The sequence below is a fragment of the Podarcis cretensis genome (assembly GCF_951804945.1).
Source record: "Podarcis cretensis genome assembly, chromosome: 4".
NCBI lineage: Eukaryota > Metazoa > Chordata > Lepidosauria > Squamata > Lacertidae > Podarcis > Podarcis cretensis.
In genome coordinates, this window is record NC_137173.1 from 68,112,179 (window position 1) to 68,132,745 (window position 20,567).

The 20,567-nt window shown below is 42.0% G+C and overlaps 1 protein-coding gene across 13 annotated transcripts in view; it reads right to left on the reverse strand.

Annotated features, from left to right (window-relative positions):
• Positions 1-20,567, reverse strand: part of GLRA2 (glycine receptor alpha 2) — a 115,414-nt gene that overhangs the window by 67,023 nt on the left and 27,824 nt on the right. For all 13 annotated transcript variants that reach the window (XM_079972792.1, XM_079972796.1, XM_079972788.1 and 10 more), the window contains one exon: positions 8,929-9,152. In XM_079972792.1, the coding sequence (XP_079828918.1) occupies positions 8,929-9,152 (224 nt within the window). The remainder of the gene's footprint in view (positions 1-8,928; positions 9,153-20,567) is intronic.

A 20,567-nucleotide genomic window follows, 5' to 3' on the forward strand; every position in this document is an offset into this window, starting at 1 on the left:
ATTTCTGAATTGGACCCAGTGGCCACCATCTCTAAGCTCAGCCACATGTTTCCTTTCAACAAAGACCATTACTGCCATGCCAGTTCCAGCTTCCCCCATACAAAACTTACAGACTTGTAATCGGTAGTATGGTGTCTGTCACTCTGATGGGTGGAACCAGTTCAATACATTATGCTGCCTGAGGCAAAGGATAAGATGCTGCTGCCTTCACCTTCCATGTACAAGAGGCCAGCGATAGGATATCATCCTCCACTGCACCTTAGGCAGCAGGCTAGTTTAAGGAGTCCAGGACAGGTCATTTGCATGCAAAACTCTGCCATCTAACAGAGGAAAGCAGCTTGGGGGCTGCCACCATTTCCCACCAAAATTTACTCTCTCACTCCGTCTAATAGTAGAGCCAGTGCTGATGATAGGAAGACTATGTCTGTGAGTAGAGGGAAGGGTGGTAGAGAACAAAGAAGCCTCAAGGGTGCCGCATGTCTGCATTATCTGTATTAATGTAGTAATTGGGCCATTATGGAATTAAATTCAGAACCTCTTATATTATGAGTTGGAACATGGCTGCACCTTGAAACTCTTTTGTCACTTCCTTTCAGTTTCTGTCTGGCATTATTCCAGCAACAAACCACTTATTGTTGGTGTGTGGGGTTAACATACAGATAAAGTGAGTAGGAGTTTTATTTATATATAAAAATATGTTATGATACAAAAGCAATGACAGGCAACCCTCTATAAAAATGAAAGCCATAGCAGCACCCTTCAAGCTGGTTTGACAATGAATCTTATTTACACATCCAAGGTCCTGTAAATAACTGGAGAATAAGGGAACAGCCTTCAGTTATCTCACCTAATGTGGGGATTGGGAAGGATTCTTTCCTTTTATGGTGCGCTAAGCACTGATGCAAGAGGGACGCGGGTGGTGCTGTGGTCTAAACCACAGAGCCTAGGGCTTGCCGATCGGAAGGTTGGCAGTTCGAATCCCCACAACGGGGTGAGCTCCCATTGCTCGGTCCCTGCTCCTGCCAACCTAGCAGTTCAAAAGCACGTCAAAGTGCAAGTAGATAAATGGGTACTGCTCTGGCAGGAAGGTAAACGGTGTTTCCGTGTGCTGCTCTGGTTTGCCAGAAGTGGCTTAGTTATGCTGGCCACATGACCCAGAAGCTGTCTGCAGACAAATGCTGGCTCCCTTGGGCTATAGAGCGAGATGAGCGTGCAACCCCAGAGTTGTTCATGACTGGACCTTATAGTCAGGGGTACCTTTACTTTTACCTTTAAGCACTGATGCTACTTTGCAGCCTGAGAACAAGTTAATTCACATGTTTTGCCTTAGCCCTTCTTCAGGAGCCGCTCAAGAGATCCTGCTGCCTGAGGCAAAGGACAAAATGCACATGCACACACATACTGGTGGCAATAGAACTGGCCCTTGAATCTGACTTCAGCACTAGCTATGGGACAGTGTCTTCCACTGCACTTGAGACAGCAACAAGCTTGCAGGGCTAGCACTGGCCAACTTTTATCTCACATACTTTAAAATAGTTCAACACTCTTCTTGCCTTTCCTTCTCTACACTTTGTTGGTTAAATAAATGACTCTTCTGCCAGTCCTGATAAGAATCCACCATTAGCATCTCTCTGTAGCTCTCTAAAATATTTTCAGTTTGTCATTATCTTCATGGAAGTCTGGTACCACACAATATCATTAAAAAGGAAATATCTTATGTATGGAGCAGAGCTATGCTATTACTGCTCCCCAAAACGGAAATAATTTGCTTCGGTTTGTTTAAGTCTCATGGCACTTATTTACAAATCAGACTAATGGGAACATTTGTTGTTGCATTTTAAATCTACCATTGGCTATGCTGCCAAAAGGAATATTTTGCATAGGACACGGATCACCAGAAGTTACTACCAGTTCATGCCAGATGCAAACCATTGTCAGTTAGACTTTTATGTACACAGATGTGTACTTTGGCCTGCATCCAGTAAGCATTCTCCAAAAAGCCTATTAATACTGATTTCCATAAGAAACTGTCTGCCAATTTTTTTAAAAAAAATCTTTCCAGCCAAGAATAGTGCTCTCTACATACAAAATTATATATGGGCTCTGCCAACATATCTCCTATTTTTAATTAAATATAGCATGCTCATTTTTTGATAGAAACGAAGCCACCAAGTGAGGAAGGATTTAAAGCAAAGGCATTTTGAGTTTCAAAAGAAAAGCTGTTACTTTCAGGATATTTAAATCATTTTCTGCTGCTTTGCAACATGAAGTGTGACTTCAAAATGTTGCGGGCAAAATTCCGGTTCTTTGATGGCATGCCTGATAGCTCCAGTTCTGCAATGCACAGTCAGTTTTCTGGGATCTCTGCATATAAACCTAGCAATGTTGCAGGATCCATATGTGAGTCAGTTATCAAAAGTAGTTATCCCTGCTCTTATGTGCTTCTTGTCTTTTCCAATTGATTACTGATTAAAGTAGCAGTTGGAGCCAAAAGGTTGGTCAGATAAATGTCCTGCAATGCTCCAGTACTGAGTTTGGCATGGTACTCTTCACAACAACAGGGCCAGCAGGAGGGTCAATGCTCAACAGATGGGGCAGAACTGACCTCTGGTTGTGGGCGGGACTTATATAGTGGCCTAAGGCACTATTTCTGCCATTGTATAGGCCTAATGGGCTATACTTGTCACCAGAGGGCTCTGCAATAAGAGCTCTATGAGCTTTTGTTTGGGAGCTGGGGGAGCCAAATCAAGCGCTAGGCTGACTAGCCCCTGTCATAGGCAGGAACTTGTCTATCACCCTATGGCACCTGTCCTGTCACCTCAAGTGAGAGAGGGTGAGCACTGTGATGATAAAAAGATACGATGGCAAGGGTTAGTGCTGGCTTTTATACATACATGCTCCACCCCCAATGACTTGTGTGAAGATGCTATGTGCATCCGAGTACTAGCAACACTGTCTGACTTTGGTGATCCTAGACTTGATGGCCAGCAGCTGAATGTGTGAACACACTGTACAAAAAGTTGTGTTCAATAGAATGTAAGTTCTAGCTAAGGTGTTTGACGCATTTGCACATGCAAGTCATCACTTGATGTTACAGTCATCAAGTGACGAACTTGCATGTGTGAATTGGCCCCAAGTACTCAGTAATCAAGTGTACAAAAAGGATGTGATGCACGTGTGAACCATTCCTGTGACATCTAGCAAAAGCGCTTTAACTCTGTTGAGGCAGGCTCCATCAATTAGCATTTTCTGTATTTTCTTCTTCTTCGAGCCCACTTTCATTATTCCGAGAGGCTATTTCAAGCCTCAGTGGAATGCTTTACATTTTTAAAAAGTCATTCCAAAGAACAAGGAATTTCATACAATTTTGCCTGAGGATAATTGAATCATTTTTCTTGTGCTGGGCTTAGAAAAATGAAATCGAGAAAGGAACGTTCCCCTGAGAAGGCAAGATCTGTGTTGCCTTCTAAAAAAAAGGCAACCTGTCAATGTCATCAGGGCACAGCCAATATCACTGTACAACAGGAGAGAGTAATATGCACAAAATACTTAGCTGTTTGCAGAGCAAAGAATGACTTTTAGTCATGATAATAACCTCTGCCCTCTCACTTTGCTAATCTCTTCCATGATAAAGCAGTGTTACTAGAGAAGTCAAAATCCTCTTAAATTCTAACATTAGATTATAGAACAACATTAAAGTCATCAAGCTGAAGCTCTTGTTCTCGCTCTCTTTGTTGCACACACACACACACACACAGATTAACAGACCCATATACATTGCAGATCTGAGATATTCTCTGGAGTTCTGAACATTGTGTGTTACACAGCACAAAGTCATTCCCTGGGATGAGGAAGCACTGTGCAGGAGCAATCGTTTCGATGAGGCTAACAAAGAGGAATGTTCTGCTGAATTGTGCCCACTGTCATCATCCCAGTTTGCACCAACTAAAGATTTAGCACCTAACTTTCTAGAAAATATACTGATGCTAACTTCATATGAGACCTTTAAGGGTTTGGTTTCTTGCAAAGTAGAAGAGTATGAAGGGATCCTAGACTTTGTTCATAAAACCCTTTGGTTCTTTACCGTTTCTTCCAACCATGTATTTGAACAAGAACACAGAATCACAGAGTTGGAAGGGGGCTTGTCAGCCATCTAATTCAACACAGGAAATCCAGAACTGGATCATTCCTCAGCACATGGCTGGCCAGAACTCTCTGCCTGGAGGTCTCCAGCAAGGGAAAGCAGGCCATCCTTCTAGGAAACGGGTTCCATTTTCAAACTGTTCTTTCCGTCAGTAAGTTATTCCTAATGTTCAACCAAAATCTGTCCTCCTATAATACAAGGTCATTAGATCTGTATTTGGCCTTTGTGGCAGCTATGGCAGAGAGCTTTCTTTCTTTCTTTCTTTTTTTGCCCTTCCAAACAACAGCCCTTCAGGTATTTGAAGAAGGCAGTCATGCCACTCCTGAGTATTCTCTTCTCCAGTTCCTTAAATCCATTAATCACAAGGCTTGCTTTTCATGCCTCAGACCAATATAGCCCTTCTCTGAGCCCATTCCAAGTTGTCAAAATCCTTCCTAAAGCATGGGGCTCAGAACTGGATGCTTTACTTCATGTGAGGTCTGACTTATTTAACACCAGTCGAACTAACAGGACAATTGCTTTTCATAGCTTGGAAACTAGGATTCTTACTAATATTAGCCCTTTGTTCAGCTGTATCACACGGCTGACCTATGTCAGCTTGTGATCAACTACAATTCCAAGATCCCAAGATCCCTTTTATATGTACTACTGCCTAGCCACATGTTCCTTATCTTCTTCTGTGTCTTTGATTTGTTTGTCTCAATACAGAACTTTGTAATGTTCTCTGTGGAATTTGATTTTATGATATTTGGCCCATAACATTTGGCCTTGTAGGATCAGACCGAAGGTCCATCAAGTTCAATTCCACTGTTCCAATCGTGACCAGGCAGATGTTTTTGGGAAACACGCCAACTAGGTACAAAATCATCCTTTAGATGTCATGGCAAGGCATCAAGAGATCTATCCTCTATCCATTTGTCTAATCCCCTTTCCAATAAAGAAGAGAATACTGCCAATTCTTTTCTGGCAAATCAGGTGCACATTTCAAAATTTCTCTCCCTCCTTCTTCGGGGCAAGAGAGATGCTGTAAAAAGCTTCCGTCCCAAAGTTTGTAATAAATTTAGGAAACATTTGTAACTAGTCTATGCAGTCTGTCCTGTTCCAGCCAACATGGCCCTTCAACAAAGCCATGTTAATGACAAATTGTGTGAAGAGGCACTTTCTTTTGCCTATCTTGAAGCTGCTGCCTCGTGTTAATTATGCTCCCCTGAGTTGCATGTGCCAAGAAAAGGTAAGGCTGGAACAGACAGAGAAAAACAGGTCCAACTGACCTGTTTACTCAGCATCCCTCTTTATTTGCTTGCACAAACCTTATGTTCTGATAATTTTACAGGCAACAAGCATAATGCATTCATCATGATTTGTTTGCAAGGCCCTTTTACATCTACCTGTTAATTATTCATTCATTCCACACTTTTCATGCTTTCCCCCATCACTTTCCAAACTGTGGCTGCAAACATGCCATATATTTAAAGCACAATGTTGCCCCCAAAGAACCCTGGGAGCTGTAGTTTAGCGGGGGGCCCCCAGCTACAATTTTCAGTTCACTTAACAAACTACATTCCCTGGGTTCTTTGAGGAAGATCATGTGCATTAAATGTATGGTCTGTATATAGCCTGTGTTTAAAAAGAAGTGGGTTTGGGCAACAGACCGCTTTTGTTCACTTTAATTGTGCAAACCTAAAGTCCCAGTTTGCATTTGAATCCCTCCTGCAAAATACAGAGAATTTGGAGCCACCCAAAGAGAGAAAGAAAAGGATGATGATTGTGGGGATGGGGCAAGCTAGTGTAACCTTGCTCTGTGTAGCATCCTGGGATGGCTTCATATTCATTGAAACACAATGGGGTGGTTTTAGGGCCACCTGAAAATTGCTGAGATGGCATTCTATCCCGCATCGACTGCTAGATTGGTCTGAATACACCCCAAGGTAAAATAAAAATTGATGGCCATAGGTGCAATGCTGATTCTTCATGCTGATTACCCATGAAAGATACATCTATGCACCATAAAACACAACTGGGAGATGACATGCTTTCGATTCAACACAAAAATATGCTTACTCTGCTTCAGATAAACTTTCATTCAAGCTCCTGAATTTTACAAATCTGATATGACAGCCTGAAATATTACTTTTGCAGCATGAAAAATTGTCAGGAAAATTATCCATCTGTGCTGCAAATAGCAGCACTCAGCTGCATTGTTGCCTCCAGTAAGATATATCTGATGTCATTCAAGCAAAGAGAAACATCTTATTTTTCTGGGGATTAAACGTGAGAACAGCGCTTGGTAAGTAACCACATGTTTGCTGTGTTTGATGGTGCTCTTATCATTCAGGCTTCCTCTTTTTCTAGTCTCATTTCTTCTGTGCTGTGGAGGTTGGCCAATGAAATAATATTACCAATGTGGTGCACTGGTTAGAGCACTGGACTAGGATCTAGAAGACCTGGGTTCAAATCCCCACTCAGCCATGAAGCTCCCTGGGTGACCTTGGGCCAGTCACTGCCTGTCAGCCTAACCAACTTCACAGGGTTGTTGTAAGGATAAAATGGGAAGGGGGTGAACTATGTATGCCAACCTGGGGAAAGGGGGAAATATAGATGTAATGATAAATAAATAAATAAGTATGTATGTATGTATGTATGTATGTATGTATGTTTGTATGTATGTATGTGGCTTGTTGCTTTTCCTATCCCAAAAGTAAGCTAGTTAGTGCTATGTTTATATTCATTATTACTGCCCATTAAGTAAAACAGCCAATAATTTAATAAAATGCCATGATTTCAAATCTTAAACTAAAAGAAATAAGGTCCAGTGATAAAAATGGTATTTGTGCATTTAGGATCAAACTGAAGGAAACCTATGTTTTTAAAAATTCAGACACAGGAACAATTGTTACAAATGACTCGCACAGCACATGTACACCTTGCTTAGAAGTCAAATTGCTTTTTTTGGGGCTTACAGACTGGAAAGTAGTTACAGGATTTCAGTCCCATTGAATTCAATGGTTTTTGCTACGTTATAAGTCAGTATACAACCACAGCTTTAATACGCTAGCAAAGCCATAGCTCTGTCAGAAGAAGTCCTCAATTTACCAAGGGAGGGCTATAGATGCTCAGTTCCCTCATTTTAGCTACTGGTTGTAGGGCTACAGGTGGCCCATAATTTGCCTAAAAATGGGGAAGTGAAGGGATAGAGCTTTGGGTTTCATTAAAACCTCCCTTAACTTTTTCTGCATAACATAATGACTGGTTAGAATGATGAGGAAGTTCATTGAAACCAAATGGAATGTACTCCCAATGGAATCTACTCCCATTGGTACACAGCTGTCATTTTAATCTGCCTATGTCATTAAGCCCACTGTACAGACTATAGCAAGAATAATTGGGAGAAAGATAGTGCAATGCATGTGGAGCAGGGTACAGCTGACAGAGGAAAAATTGACTATTCTCAAGTAAGTGTCTGAATAAGATCAGTGTGGCTATGGCAAACTTGAAATACTAACACAAATGGACTTTTGTTTATATGAGTCTGTACACGGTCCTAATTATATCCTGATATAATAGCCTCTGAATTTACAGAGTAATGTCTACATGAGGTTTAGGGGATGAAGAAGATTGAAGGTGGTCAGGTCAGAAACTATTGCAGAATTAATTCTAGGGCAGGTAAGGGTAGATTCATGGATGCCTATGGAAAGACAGTGAAAGTCTGTTCTTCCTTCTATATGGATGAAAGCCCTAGAACCATTGCATTTAAGACAAATTCCATGTGACCACAAGATCATGGGTTGTATTCAGTGTTTGTTCAACTCAGAGTGGACCCCCTAAAATGAATGGGCATTTCTAACCTAGATCCATTAATTTCAATTGGTCTACTCTGAGTAAACTCCACTGAATACAACTCAAGAGTTGCAAATATTTCACTAAACAATTAAGCAGACATTGGCACTGGTGGTGATTTAGAACCGACTGTGGCAAGAAAAAGAGGACTTTCAAAACCATGATTAATTTGCCTTGTTAACAGTAAGTGGACTTTCCATCTTCAAGCCTCACTGCAAATATTAAGCTATTAATAAGCCAATGAAGCATGCTAAGTAGCATATGAAGATTATGCTGCAACAATCATTTATACAATGTATGCCTCAGCCTTGCTATTTTTGAGGTTCTTTATCATTCCAATTCTCTGCGTGCATCCTGCTTAATCACATCTCATCAAAGGGTGCTTGTGAGAGCATGTACCAACTTTAACCAGATCCATCCCAGTGTAAGGCATGTCACTGTGCTTTGCATTTTAAAATGCCTAAATAACTAGGTTGAGCAACCAAGGACAGGCTACATAAATATATAGGCACGTCTGAGTTATTACTTTAATATACTTCAAGGTCTAAAGATGCCCTTTTTAAAAATGCTTTTTGACATTTTAAAAATCAGGCTTTCTTTCTGCATTTTAATGAAGCTCAGTCACAAAAACGAGAAGTCCTCCTTTTCAGTTTTTGTTTTTAAAAGGGTGGCTCCATTTGATGCTGGTGGGTATCACTGCTGTAGATGGAGGCAAGGGCTCCTGGGCCCTTTTATATTCTCACCAAGACTAGCTTGCTCTGTTGTCCTGCTTGATTTCCTCATTTGAGAAGAGAACAAGCAGGGCAAAATGAAGCCGAGAGATTTCCCCACCACCACCACCCTTCTGCGTTTAAGACTCATTACCATATAAAAGAGGAATAGCAAAAATAGAACGTGGAAGTTCAAACCCCTGCCCAAGACACACACACACACACACAGAGGTTTACCTGATACTATATAACACCTTTCCATTTTTTGATATCCTCAGAAGCTTGTTGTCTGTGGTAACGTCATGGAAGTTCGCACCCTTCTCATTGGCGAAGAACAAATCCGGCTTCCAAATGGAGTCTAGCATAGATGGATCCAAATCCAAAGAGTCATCAGGGTATTCACTGTAAGCAAGACGGGAGTCGTTCCACTGTTGCCTCAAAAAAATGTTCACTCTGTAGTCCTGCAGAAATGTCAGGCACACCAGTTATTAAATCTCTTGCCTGGATTAGATGTAATTCGGCTTTATTAGACTTCGAGACTAATAGCAATTATATAATTAGCTGAGAGGGCATTATGTTTTCCTTTGACCACGGACACCATAGGGTTGATTCAGACATCATCATCATCATCATCATCATCATCATTATTATTTTCTTCAGGTAATAAAATGCTGGCATGGCGATTTTACCTCAGTTTCCTCTGGGAAGCCATTTGTGATGAAATATCAGTCATGGGTTGGGGTGAAGACTGAAAATGTAATAACTGACTGACTGTACGATATTTTCATCTGTATCCACTCAGTGCTTCATATACGCTGCCTGAGGTTCTACGGTTTGATTTCTCTCTGTATGTGACTTTCTGAGTGAAAAGCAAATCCGCTCCACATCCCAGTAGGGAGGATTGCGGTGGACCACGTGGCCACCCACTCCCCTCTGGGCAGAGTCCCTTGTCACCTGGAGGTCCCGGCCACGTCATAGATCCATTTAAACCAAGGCGTGAGCCAGAGAACTTCCTTGTGGTGCACTTCCTCAATCTTCTGCCCGCCCTCCCTATTTTCAGGTTCTCGACATTGGTCTTGCTATGGACCTTGGTTGGTCGCCATTGAGGGGCCTGGTAGGAATTTTTCCACTTGGCAAATTGGCATGGGCCATTTGGTTTTCACCTACCTCATAGCAATCGTCACAACTTTGTAAGGTTTGGCAGTTAGGCATTGGTTGATCTTATGATGGGGGAGGGGAGGTGTGGCCATCACCTGCCCCTCCAAGCTTAAGGGTATTCCGTGAAAGGAATCTGGGGGTGTGGAAGCCTGGGGCGGGGTTAGAGCCATGCCATGACCCCGTCGGGAACCCAGGGGGATCTCGAGTTGTTTTGCGCCGACGGGGCTCCCCCTACCAGTGGTTGATTCTTACAGGACTCCCTGTGTGATGGGCAGGAGTCAGATATAGTCGGGCCAATTCTAATGCCTAAGCCAATACTGCTCACATTCTGTAACCAATAAAGTTGTGGCTTAAATTTGCCCAATAATCATTAACCTAATATCTGTGTCCTTGTGTTTCATTCCTCAATGAGGGGGTGGCCTCAGGGTCTCAACACACAACTAATATATAACTTGGATAAATAAATAAATATCAGGAAGAGGATTAGCTGTGCCTGAAACAGGAAGTGAGTGGAGAAGAGGGATGGAAGGGTGAGGAAAACCAGCACAAAATGGCGGCTTTCCTTTCACATTCTACATAGGAGGGAATCAATTTTTTCTTGGTCTCCCACCTCCCTTGCCAAGGCGGTTGGTGAACTGCCCTATAGCCATGCCTTCTGGAGCTTTCCAGCAGTTGTAGTCAGCCTGAGTGAGAGTCGTGTCAGGGTGGGACCTATGACAGCAGCTTCTTTGGCTCCCAGCTACATGGACAGAGAATCCAAATACCTACTTTTGGCATCCCCCAAAACTTGAACATGCCCAGAGTAATTTTTAGCTCCCCTCCTTTAAACAAGAAAGACACACAGCTGTCATATGGCAAGCGGCTTATGAAAGAGATTTGTGTTGTGGCACGAGGGACTGCTTTTCAAGAAAGAAGTCCAAACTGTCTTCGGGGAAATGAAACTGGTTTCACAGCTCTTTAGATTCAAAGCTGTAACGGAGGCGATGTTTTCTGCATTGGTTCGATTTCACCCCAAAGGCTTCTCTGACGAAACTGAGATAGTACAGCCCATGCAATAATCACCAGAATCGATTCCTTATTTCGAAACAACACAGCATCAAGAGTGACATTTTCCAAACCAAAATGATAGGCTCATTTTATAGCAACTCCAACTACGACATTAACCATTTTGAGGATTTAGGTCTGGAATAGCCAATGTGGTGCTTTCCAGATGTTATAGACTACAACTCCCATCATCCCTGTCCATTGGCCAAGCTGGCTGGGGCTCCTAGGGGTTGGAATCTGAAAAATATATGCATGGGCTACTTTGATCAAGGCTTTGACCCAAATGTTACCATCTGGGGCTATAATCTCTCATTTAGCTTTTATTTACCTAAAGCTGCATGGCTAAGAGTTTTAGATTTTCATCAAGCTGATCAGTCCAGCTAATTACATGGACTGTAATGTGTTCTTCTATGTGCCAAGAAAGAAGTTCCTTCTTGATGGCAGTTTACATATGGTGCTATAATAGGGCCACTAATCTTTTCAAACTTCAGCTTGACTAAGTGCCCTTGTTTATTGGCTTGCCTTCATGAATGTAGGTGACGAATGACTTTTTAGATAAAACCACACATATGAGCTCAGTGGCATGCAGAATCTCCCAGATTCAGCTCCTGGCATTGCTAGGTTGAGTGGGAAAAAAGTTTTGCAGAGTTTCTGCCAATCACTGTAGACAATACTGATCTAGACAGATCAATAGCCTGACTCAGTAAAAGGCAATTTTCTATGTTCTGTGTTCATTTATCATTGGAACTTTCTCACCAAAGTGAAAGTCAATAGAATGCTCCTTTGAACATTTGAACCAGGAGTCTTTGAACGCTCCTGAAAATGATGTCATTCTCTAACCCAAATTAGTGATTTTGTATCTATCACTGTACACATGAAGACATTTAGAAACCTTTTCATTGACCAGTATTCTCATGTTGTTACAGAGGACGGTGAGGGACAACGAGCATTGAGCATTGTGGCGCTTTGAGGGGGGGTCTCCTAACAGCTCTTAGTCACCCTTAACAAACCATAGCTCCCATGATTCTTTGGGGGAAGCCTTGACTGTTAAAGCGGTATGATACTGCTTTAAGTGCAGATGGGGCCTTAGAATACTGAATGTATACAACGTTTTTTAACAAGAAGTTCTCAAAGTGGTTTTCGTAGTAAGAGACGACACTGAGTCACCAACAGACCAGTTAAGCAATGGATATGAAAAGTCATGAAAAATGCACAGAAACATGGAAAGAAAGTAGGTTCATTTTCACGAACCCTTCCAATCTCCCACCTACAAGATGGCAACTTTCACCTCAAAGCAAACCCCGTGCAAATTATAATGCTGCATTTGAAACTGATCTTCACATAAGCAAGATTTCAGGTGGCAATCGTAAGCAACCTTAATAGGAAATAAGCTCCTCTGGAGAAAGTGGGGCTCACAATGTCGATTCAGAATGAAGTCCCACTGGATCAACTCACAGTTAAGTGAGGTTAGGACTGTAGCCTGTATAAGCTCACATAAGAATGTGTTGTTAGAATTACAAAAGGGACACACTAGATAAGGACACACCAGAAGTTGCTGAACTACAACACCCATCATCTTTGACCTCTGGCCATGCTGGCTGGAGATGATGGGAACTGTAGTCCAAGAATATCTGGAGGGCACTCTGTCCCCCTTCTTTTAAGATGAAAGGCATTTTTAGACAGTACTGAGGAAAAGGGTGTAGACTCGGGCTCCAGCTCGTCTGTGGATTCATTGGGTTGTTTGCCTAGAGATGAATGAAAGTACCCTTTCATTATCATTACATGGTATTGGCTCTACCTTGCTTTCTCCTTCCCTTCCCTTCCTCCTAGCCTAACATTAGGCACTGAAATCTCTGGAAACATTTCTATTAATTTTAATAGCAATGAGGAATACAGTATAAAATATGAACACCATTAAGGTTCATTTTGTGGTGGTTGCGAGGTTCCTTCTTTGCAGGGGGGGGGGGGGAAAGGCAGCTTTAACATTCACTGTGTTAAAATCAATAGCCCCAGGATTTCCTTTTTAATTAACTGCCACCAATGCAGCACTTTTCACAAATGTGATAACATAAATCTGACTGCTGTTGCACTTCTGTGGAATTCTAACTAAGATCACTCCCTAACTGGTGGAGAGAGGGGCAAACAGTTGCAATCCAACTCAGAATATGCTTTTTCATTTATGAAACTGCACAGATACAACTATTATGCTATAAGCACTGAGGTAAAGAAGGATTTAAAATCCCCGGCAGTTAATAGGAGCAGCCCGAGGGGCAGAGCAGTGCTGTGCTGTGCAGCCTGCCTGCCTGCCTGCCAACAATGGCATCACCACCTCTTATCTGGCTAGGACAGCACAAGGTAGAGGCAACACCAGGACTGTATGAGCACACAGTTGACCTGGCAATGGCTTCCAAACATGTTGATCAGATGCAATATTGATCTCTTCATTATTTATTTCTATTCTGCTCTCCCAAGCACCACGTGGCCCAGGAGTCTCGAATTACAATACAAATAATAATACTAACAATCCTAATAATGATGTAAAGAAACAAACAAATCTACAAAACCTCAACCCTGCAATTAAAAACAAACAAACCATTTAAACCAGCAGCAGAAAAAAGCAGTAGCCTGAAAACTAAAACTTCGCTTAAAGCAGCAAATCACAAGCATTAAAAAACAACAGTGAAGTGGGGAATCTAGGGATTAAATTGCACCCAACCAGAGAAGCTCTTTCCTCCTTTCCTAAAAAGAGATTCGGGAATTCTGAAAGTGGAGTAGATGCCACCTGGCATAACAAAATAGAAAAGGGTATGTGATTTTGCCACTATCATAGTTCTGCAAGTGGAAAGAAAGTCTACACCAGCCAAGATCCCGCCTTTTCATGCAGCTATTAAGAATGCAGGAGCCCTGAACTTTATGGGCACCTGGTTAGCCTATTGTTCAAAAAAAAAAAAAATCTTCTATTTTAGAATTATCCCCTTGAAATCAAAAGGACTGTCCACCAAAAATGGTTTGAGGATCATGGCCTAAATATATTTGATGGGCTGGCTTTCAGCTGCAATGTTAAATCTGAGTTCATAATCTTGAAGATTAATCTTCAAGAGCGATTAAAAATGATGGTAATATATTTATTGGTATAAAACCCATTAAATTTAGCTATATCTATTTCTATGCAGCAGCACTAGCAAAGGGCTGTGACCAGCACTGTAGCTCTGCTTGTCCAATGGACTTCAATTTATGCAACGGAGCTAGTTTTCTATCTCCTGCCTCCTCCAGCCTCTAATCACTCCCCAAAATCAGTTCTGAAATGTTGGGAGGCCCTAATGGGGGCAGTAAGAGCTGAGGAAAAAGAAAGTCCTGTTGTGCAGGCGCAGTGTTGAAGAAAACCCCAAGCCACAAGGGCATTTCACAGGTTATTGTCACAAATGTCAAGCAGCAGAATTGTTTAATTCTTCTGTTGAATTAATGCCTAATCAACACACCAGACAAATTATGACACCAGCTAATTTAAAGGGGATAAGAGCAACTCCTCACCAATGGGAAAACATCACTGTATTATATACAAGCTTCATTTAGACACAACCTTTTTCAATAAGTATAAAATGTATATTCATCATTTTGGTATTTCAGGAAATGCTTTCTCTTGACACTGTGTAGCACCATTTCATCTTAATACTTGTCAGTTTAATTTGTTTTGGCTTCTTGCCTCGCTTTTTTTTTTTTTTTAAAATAACATTTAAAAAAAAGTCACATAAAACGTTGAGCACACTTTGGCTTCTTGCCTTGCTGTCATAGGCAGGAAGCAAAGCAAGGATGAAAACGTAACAAACAAGTAAACAAATGTTTTTTTAAAAAAATTACACCAATTCAAAATGTGATAGCACATTATCAAGCCCAATTTTTTGAAACGTTATTGCAGTTGCTGTTACGATAGGAAGAGTTTTTTTTAAAATAAATAAATTGTGGGTGTTTGATGTGCTGTAAGTTTCTCAAGTTATGCTGTAGGACAGAATAGGGAGATTCTGGAAAGAACATTTGTCTTGCCAGAAATCATATTTAGGAGGGGGGTGGAAATGAAACATCTTAAAAAATAACAAACCCAAAATACAATCTGCACACAATGAGCAGTTTTGCACACATTTTCCATTATCAGTACACTTATCACAAACTATCACAGTCATACTAAAACTATTGCAAAATGTTGACCTGAGATGTCTTAGTTTATTTCTATAAAACTCAGAACCAGGATTAACAAAATCTTACCTGAGACTTCAGTCTAAGAGTCTCAGCCTTTTACAGCCAACCAGTAAGGCAACTGAAGTACCATTTACTCCTCAGAAGACCAATGATAGTTAGATTTACAGTACTCTTCCAGTGATTGAGAGTTTTCTTTGTCTACTAGCCCAAGTTATGGAAAACACAAAATTCCCCTTTGGCTGGACTTGAAGCATATTAAATAATCATTGAGTTTGTTATCAGATATTTGCAGATACCTCTTCTTGCCTCTGTATTCAGTTTACTTCAAATTGGCCATTTTGGTTTTCTGGGCCATAGAAGGTTTTTGTTTTTTAAAAATATTATTATTAACCTGCAGTCCATTGTGTGCCTTCCTAGACTATTGAGAAACCAAATTTTCCCATTTTATGTCCAACCTGTCAACAGTGTTTTGTGAGGACACAATAACTTCTCGAAGCCTCATGAAATTCATGATTTTATATTACCACAAGAATGAAATACTGTCCAGCACATCATCAAGTTTATAAAGCAAAGCAGATGAGCAGTAGTTGATGTTTGCCTTTAGGACCATTTTATAAACACGTTTCAAAGCTACTCATTGAAGATATGGCAGCTTTAAGAAAGTCAATGTCAGACATCGGAACAGCACTGAATCGAGCAGAACTCCTTCGATGCTGTCTGGAGGTATTATGATTAAAGCAAACATGGCAGCCAAACATCTTTGTTTGAATCTACTTCACTATTCAAGCCTTTTGTTGTTGCTGCTGTTAGCAGAAATGCGGTAATGAACACTGAAAAGACACACATTAACATACCTTATAGACAGAAAAATGCAATGAGGGGATTTAATCAAAGCAATGGAGGAGTCTGATTAATGCCATCAGCATTAGGTCGTGCAAATATTGTCATTGAATGCCATCTTGTAAAGTCAGTGACATGCAGGATTTTGACTGCTTAATATTGCTGTTGTTCCCTGCCTGCATTAAGGTCAGCAGAAGGTTTTAGGATAAAGCTAGAAAGCCCCTGTGGCTATGCTGACAGAGCCTTTTTCGCAGACTTTCAGAAGGGCAGGGGACAAGATTTTTAAGGAGCACTAGGCCTAATTGGACTTATTATGTATAGTTCTGATCTGAATAAGATTGAACTTCATCTTATTTTTCTAGTGGGAGAGACAAAAGAATGTAAGTTATAGATGAGTTTTGTTTCATGTTTGCTTTGATGTGTTGCAGCAAAACCTGCTATGGCTATAGAACCTTATGTTGAAATGTATGTAAGTGACTGTCAGGTATCTTAGGTCTTGTTGTGACCCAGACCCACCAGGCCAGAGGCTCTTCAGGTTTTGACCCTAAGCAAAGACTGTCTGTCCTACGCATCCCACAATCCCCAGAACTTGTGGACCTGTTGAACTCCTCCATGACCTTTCTTTTTAAAACATTTATAGCCCCCCATTAATAGCCTAACTCTATGAAGAGCATAAGGGGACGCAGGTGGCGCTGTGGGTTAAAGCCTCAGCGCCTAGGACTTGCCGATCGAAAGGTCGGCGGTTCGAATCCCTGCGGCGGGGTGCGCTCCCGCTGCTCGGTCCCAGCGCCTGCCAACCTAGCAGTTCGAAAGCACCTCCGGGTGCAAGTAGATAAATAGGGACCGCTTACCAGCGGGAAGGTAAACGGCGTTTCCGTGTGCGGCTCTGGCTCTGGCCAGAGCAGCGATGTCACGCTGGCCACGTGACCCGGAAGTGTCTCCGGACAGCGCTGGCCCCTGGCCTCTTAAGTGAGATGGGCGCACAACCCCAGAGTCTGTCAAGACTGGCCCGTACGGGCAGGGGTACCTTTACCTTTACCTTTATGAAGAGCAAGGAGGATATGCCAGGCAAGGGATGAGTGAATCTGTCAAGTTTGGCTTCTGTCCATTTCTCATTTTTATAATTATAAATTAACTACTCCACATATCCAAATCGGTTTGCAAATCTTGAAAATTCATCAATATTTTCCCCCAACATACTTTTGCATGTACTTTTCGCCTATCACAGACTTTTTTTGCAAAGCCTGTTTTCACTAATATTTATATTTTCCCAGATACAGTGTATTTCTGTACATTAATATGCTTTTAAACATATGTTTAATATATGCATTTTTATGCACACTTTACCCTAGTGTCTGCATTTTTGTACTCATTAATTTGCTGGAGAACTGCAAAATTTGGAGAAGTGCAGCCTTTGAAGGATGGCTGTGCTGAGATTTGTGTATTGCTTTGGAATGTGTGGATGAGGTAGATTTGTCTTTAAATGTGAACTGAATTGAGCCTACCACCTCAGCACTACAGTTGTCTGAGTCCTAAATGGAGAGGGCAGAAACACCATTCAAGGCCCTTCAAAAGCACCAGTGTGAAGTCTCAGGTGAAATTTAATTCCCTGCAATTCTGCTTGAGTTGGGAGGATTGCTGTGGCACTGCTTAGAGGGGAGAGTGGGCTTCCTTAAATACTGAACGTTTTCAGGTCAGTGCCTGTCTTAAATGGCTCAGGACTGCAATAGCTCAAGGCATGCCTCTCCCCATATGTACCAATCTGGACCCTGCAATTATTATCGGGGCCCTTCTTTGTGTGTCTCCTCCATGAGAGGTCTGGAGGGTGGCAGCACGAGAGCGGGCCATTTCTGCAGTGCCTCCCCATTTGTGGGATGCCCACCTCAGAGAGACTCACATGGCACCTTTGCTGCATATCTTTAGGCACCAGGCAAAAATGTTTCTCTATGGACTTTTCAATATGTTTGTGGGAGAGGGACTCATGGATTTGTATTTGTGTGTATTACGTATTTTGTGTACTCATATTGTATTTTTGTGCTGTGAATGTCCCTGTTATCTTTGGATAAAGGATGGTATATAAATTCAATAAATATTATTATTATTATTATTATTATTACTACTACTACTACTACTACTGCTACTACTACTACTACTACTACTACTACTACTACAGTATTAGACTTCCCATTGGGAATTCTCCATGCAGTGGAGAATCTGAGTTCCCAGGTAAAGGTAAAAAAGGTAAAGTAAGGTAAAGGACCCCTGGATGGTTAAGTCCAGTCAAAGGTGACTCTGGGGTTGTAGTGCTCATCTCGCTTTCAGGCCGAGCTGGCATTTGTCCACAGACAGCTTTCCGGGTCATGTGGCCAGCATGACAAAACCACTTCTGGCGCAATGGAACACCATGAAGAAAACCAGAGTGCATGGAAAGGCTATTTACCTTCCCACCGCAGCAGTACCTATTCATCTACTTGGCACTGGTGTGCTTTTGAACTGCTAGGTTGGCAGAAGCTGGGACAGAGCAACAGGAGCTCACTCACATTCGAACCGCTGACCTTCCGATTGGCAAGCCCAAGAGGCTCAGTGGTTTAGACTACAGCGCCACTTGCATCCCATTCAGTTCCCAGGAACCTGTACTTGCAGACTACCTTCTGGAATTCTGTTACACATGCTCTTAAGTGTTTCCACTTCAAGGCCTCAAAGCATCCAAGCCAGCACAGGACAGGTCTTGAACAAGAGGCCACTGTTGTCCAGCCCTGCAACCATGCCAGGTCAGAAGGCCGCAGTTATTCTGGACAGGTGAAAAACAACTTCAGCACATGCCCAAAGGAAAGGAAGTGTCTACTGTGCTCCCTGTGACTATCCACTCAGCAACACTTCCACAGCGTTGGCTGTGGCAACTCCTTGCCTCTCAGCACCAAATAGGCCTGCACCTCTCTACCGCCATCTCATGGCGACCAGTGGTTCTCCTCGTGAACTGGCCACATTTCTTTCCCCTGCCGCACTGACCACCAACTGGCTGTAGGCTTTCAAATGCATCCAGGTGGCCACAGGGGAGCATGCAGGCAATCAGATGCCAAATCTGCTTTTTTCAGACTGCAGAAGCTGCAAAATTACAAAGGCACCTTTGATCTATGCTTACTTGACACTGCTTTATCTTTTTACATCTGGGACCTTTGTATTTTAATACTTATGTAAGAAAATAACTTGCCCTGTTAACAATTTTACAAAGAAGAAGAAGATTGTAACCAGGCATAATTTAAAATTACGTTTAATTCAGCCAAGCCATATAGCCATTTCCCTGTTTTTCATTTTTATACTTTAAAAAAATGTATTTTATACACTTTGATATTTCAGCAAGTAACTTTCAGTTCATTTGGGCAGGGAAATGTGAAAATGGCCCTTTGAAACTGGGAGTGATGAAGGGGGTGTTAAAGGGAGTGGGCTTCAGTGTGGGGCTGGGGAAGCCATTTTTGAACTGGCTTTAAAAAGCAAAAAAAGGGCAAACACTGAATTGTTTTCAATTCCATTTTACTCAGAGCCCACCCAATGAAATTTAGTCATGTCCATTAATTTCATCTGGTCTACTCTGAGTATGAGTAACACTGGAAACAGCTCAGTGAGAAGGAGCTCCTTTCTGTGCCTGCTGGATGATGATGTCATGTGGCCTCCAGAAAGCTTCAGACTTCCACAGCCATCAGGTGGTGTGGGGTGTGTGTGTGTGATGGTGGCTGTCACCAAGAGGACTTAAACATCATAGAGAGGGGGAGGGGAATGGAAGGGAGGGAATCTTCAAGTTGGGTGGTGATTCTTCTGCATTCTTCACCAGTCTGGCTTGAATATAACTCTAATGGTCCTATTGAATATTAGGCTCAATAGAAGCTAAATTTGGCTTTGGGTTCTGGATTCTGTGATGGTGCCTTGCCATTTATTCCTCAGAGAAATAAACTTGATTTCCATACAATCTACATTCAAGTCCTTGACGGCTAACCTGAATAAGGAGTGTGTGTTCCACCACTGGCATCAGCAATGGGAGTCTGTGCACATCTGGGCAGTGCCAGGAAGATGCTTGTGCTTGGATGGGTGTAGCACAGAGCAGTCTGCCCCAACTTTGTGGGAGTTTTTGGACTCCCAAACAATTCCCATCCCCCCTGACAATTGGCCATACTACTTGGGGCTGATGGGAGCCGGAGCTCAACATTAGAAGAACAGCAAAGACTAGCAAAGAGTCAATGTTGTGCTGCAGCTTATTTTCCACCTCATTTGATGGGAAATACATATACAGTGGTACCTTGGTTTTCAAACATAATCTGTTCCAGAAGACCATTTGACTTCCGAAACGTTCAAAAACAAAAGCATTTACTTGCGGAAGCATTTACTTACGGAAAACTCAATACGGAAGCCACGTGGCATGTTTGACTTCTGAAAAGCATTTGAAAACTGAAGCTGTTACTTCTGGGTTTTTGGCATTCAAAAACTAAAATGCTTGACTTCCGAGATGTTCAAAAACGGAGGTACCACTGTGTGTGTGTGTGTGTGAGAGAGAGAGAGAGAGAGAGATGGGCTTGACTTGTGGAACATCTGCTCTCAAATGTGGCCATCACTGATCTAAGTAATAACCATTATTTCTGCTCCTTCTC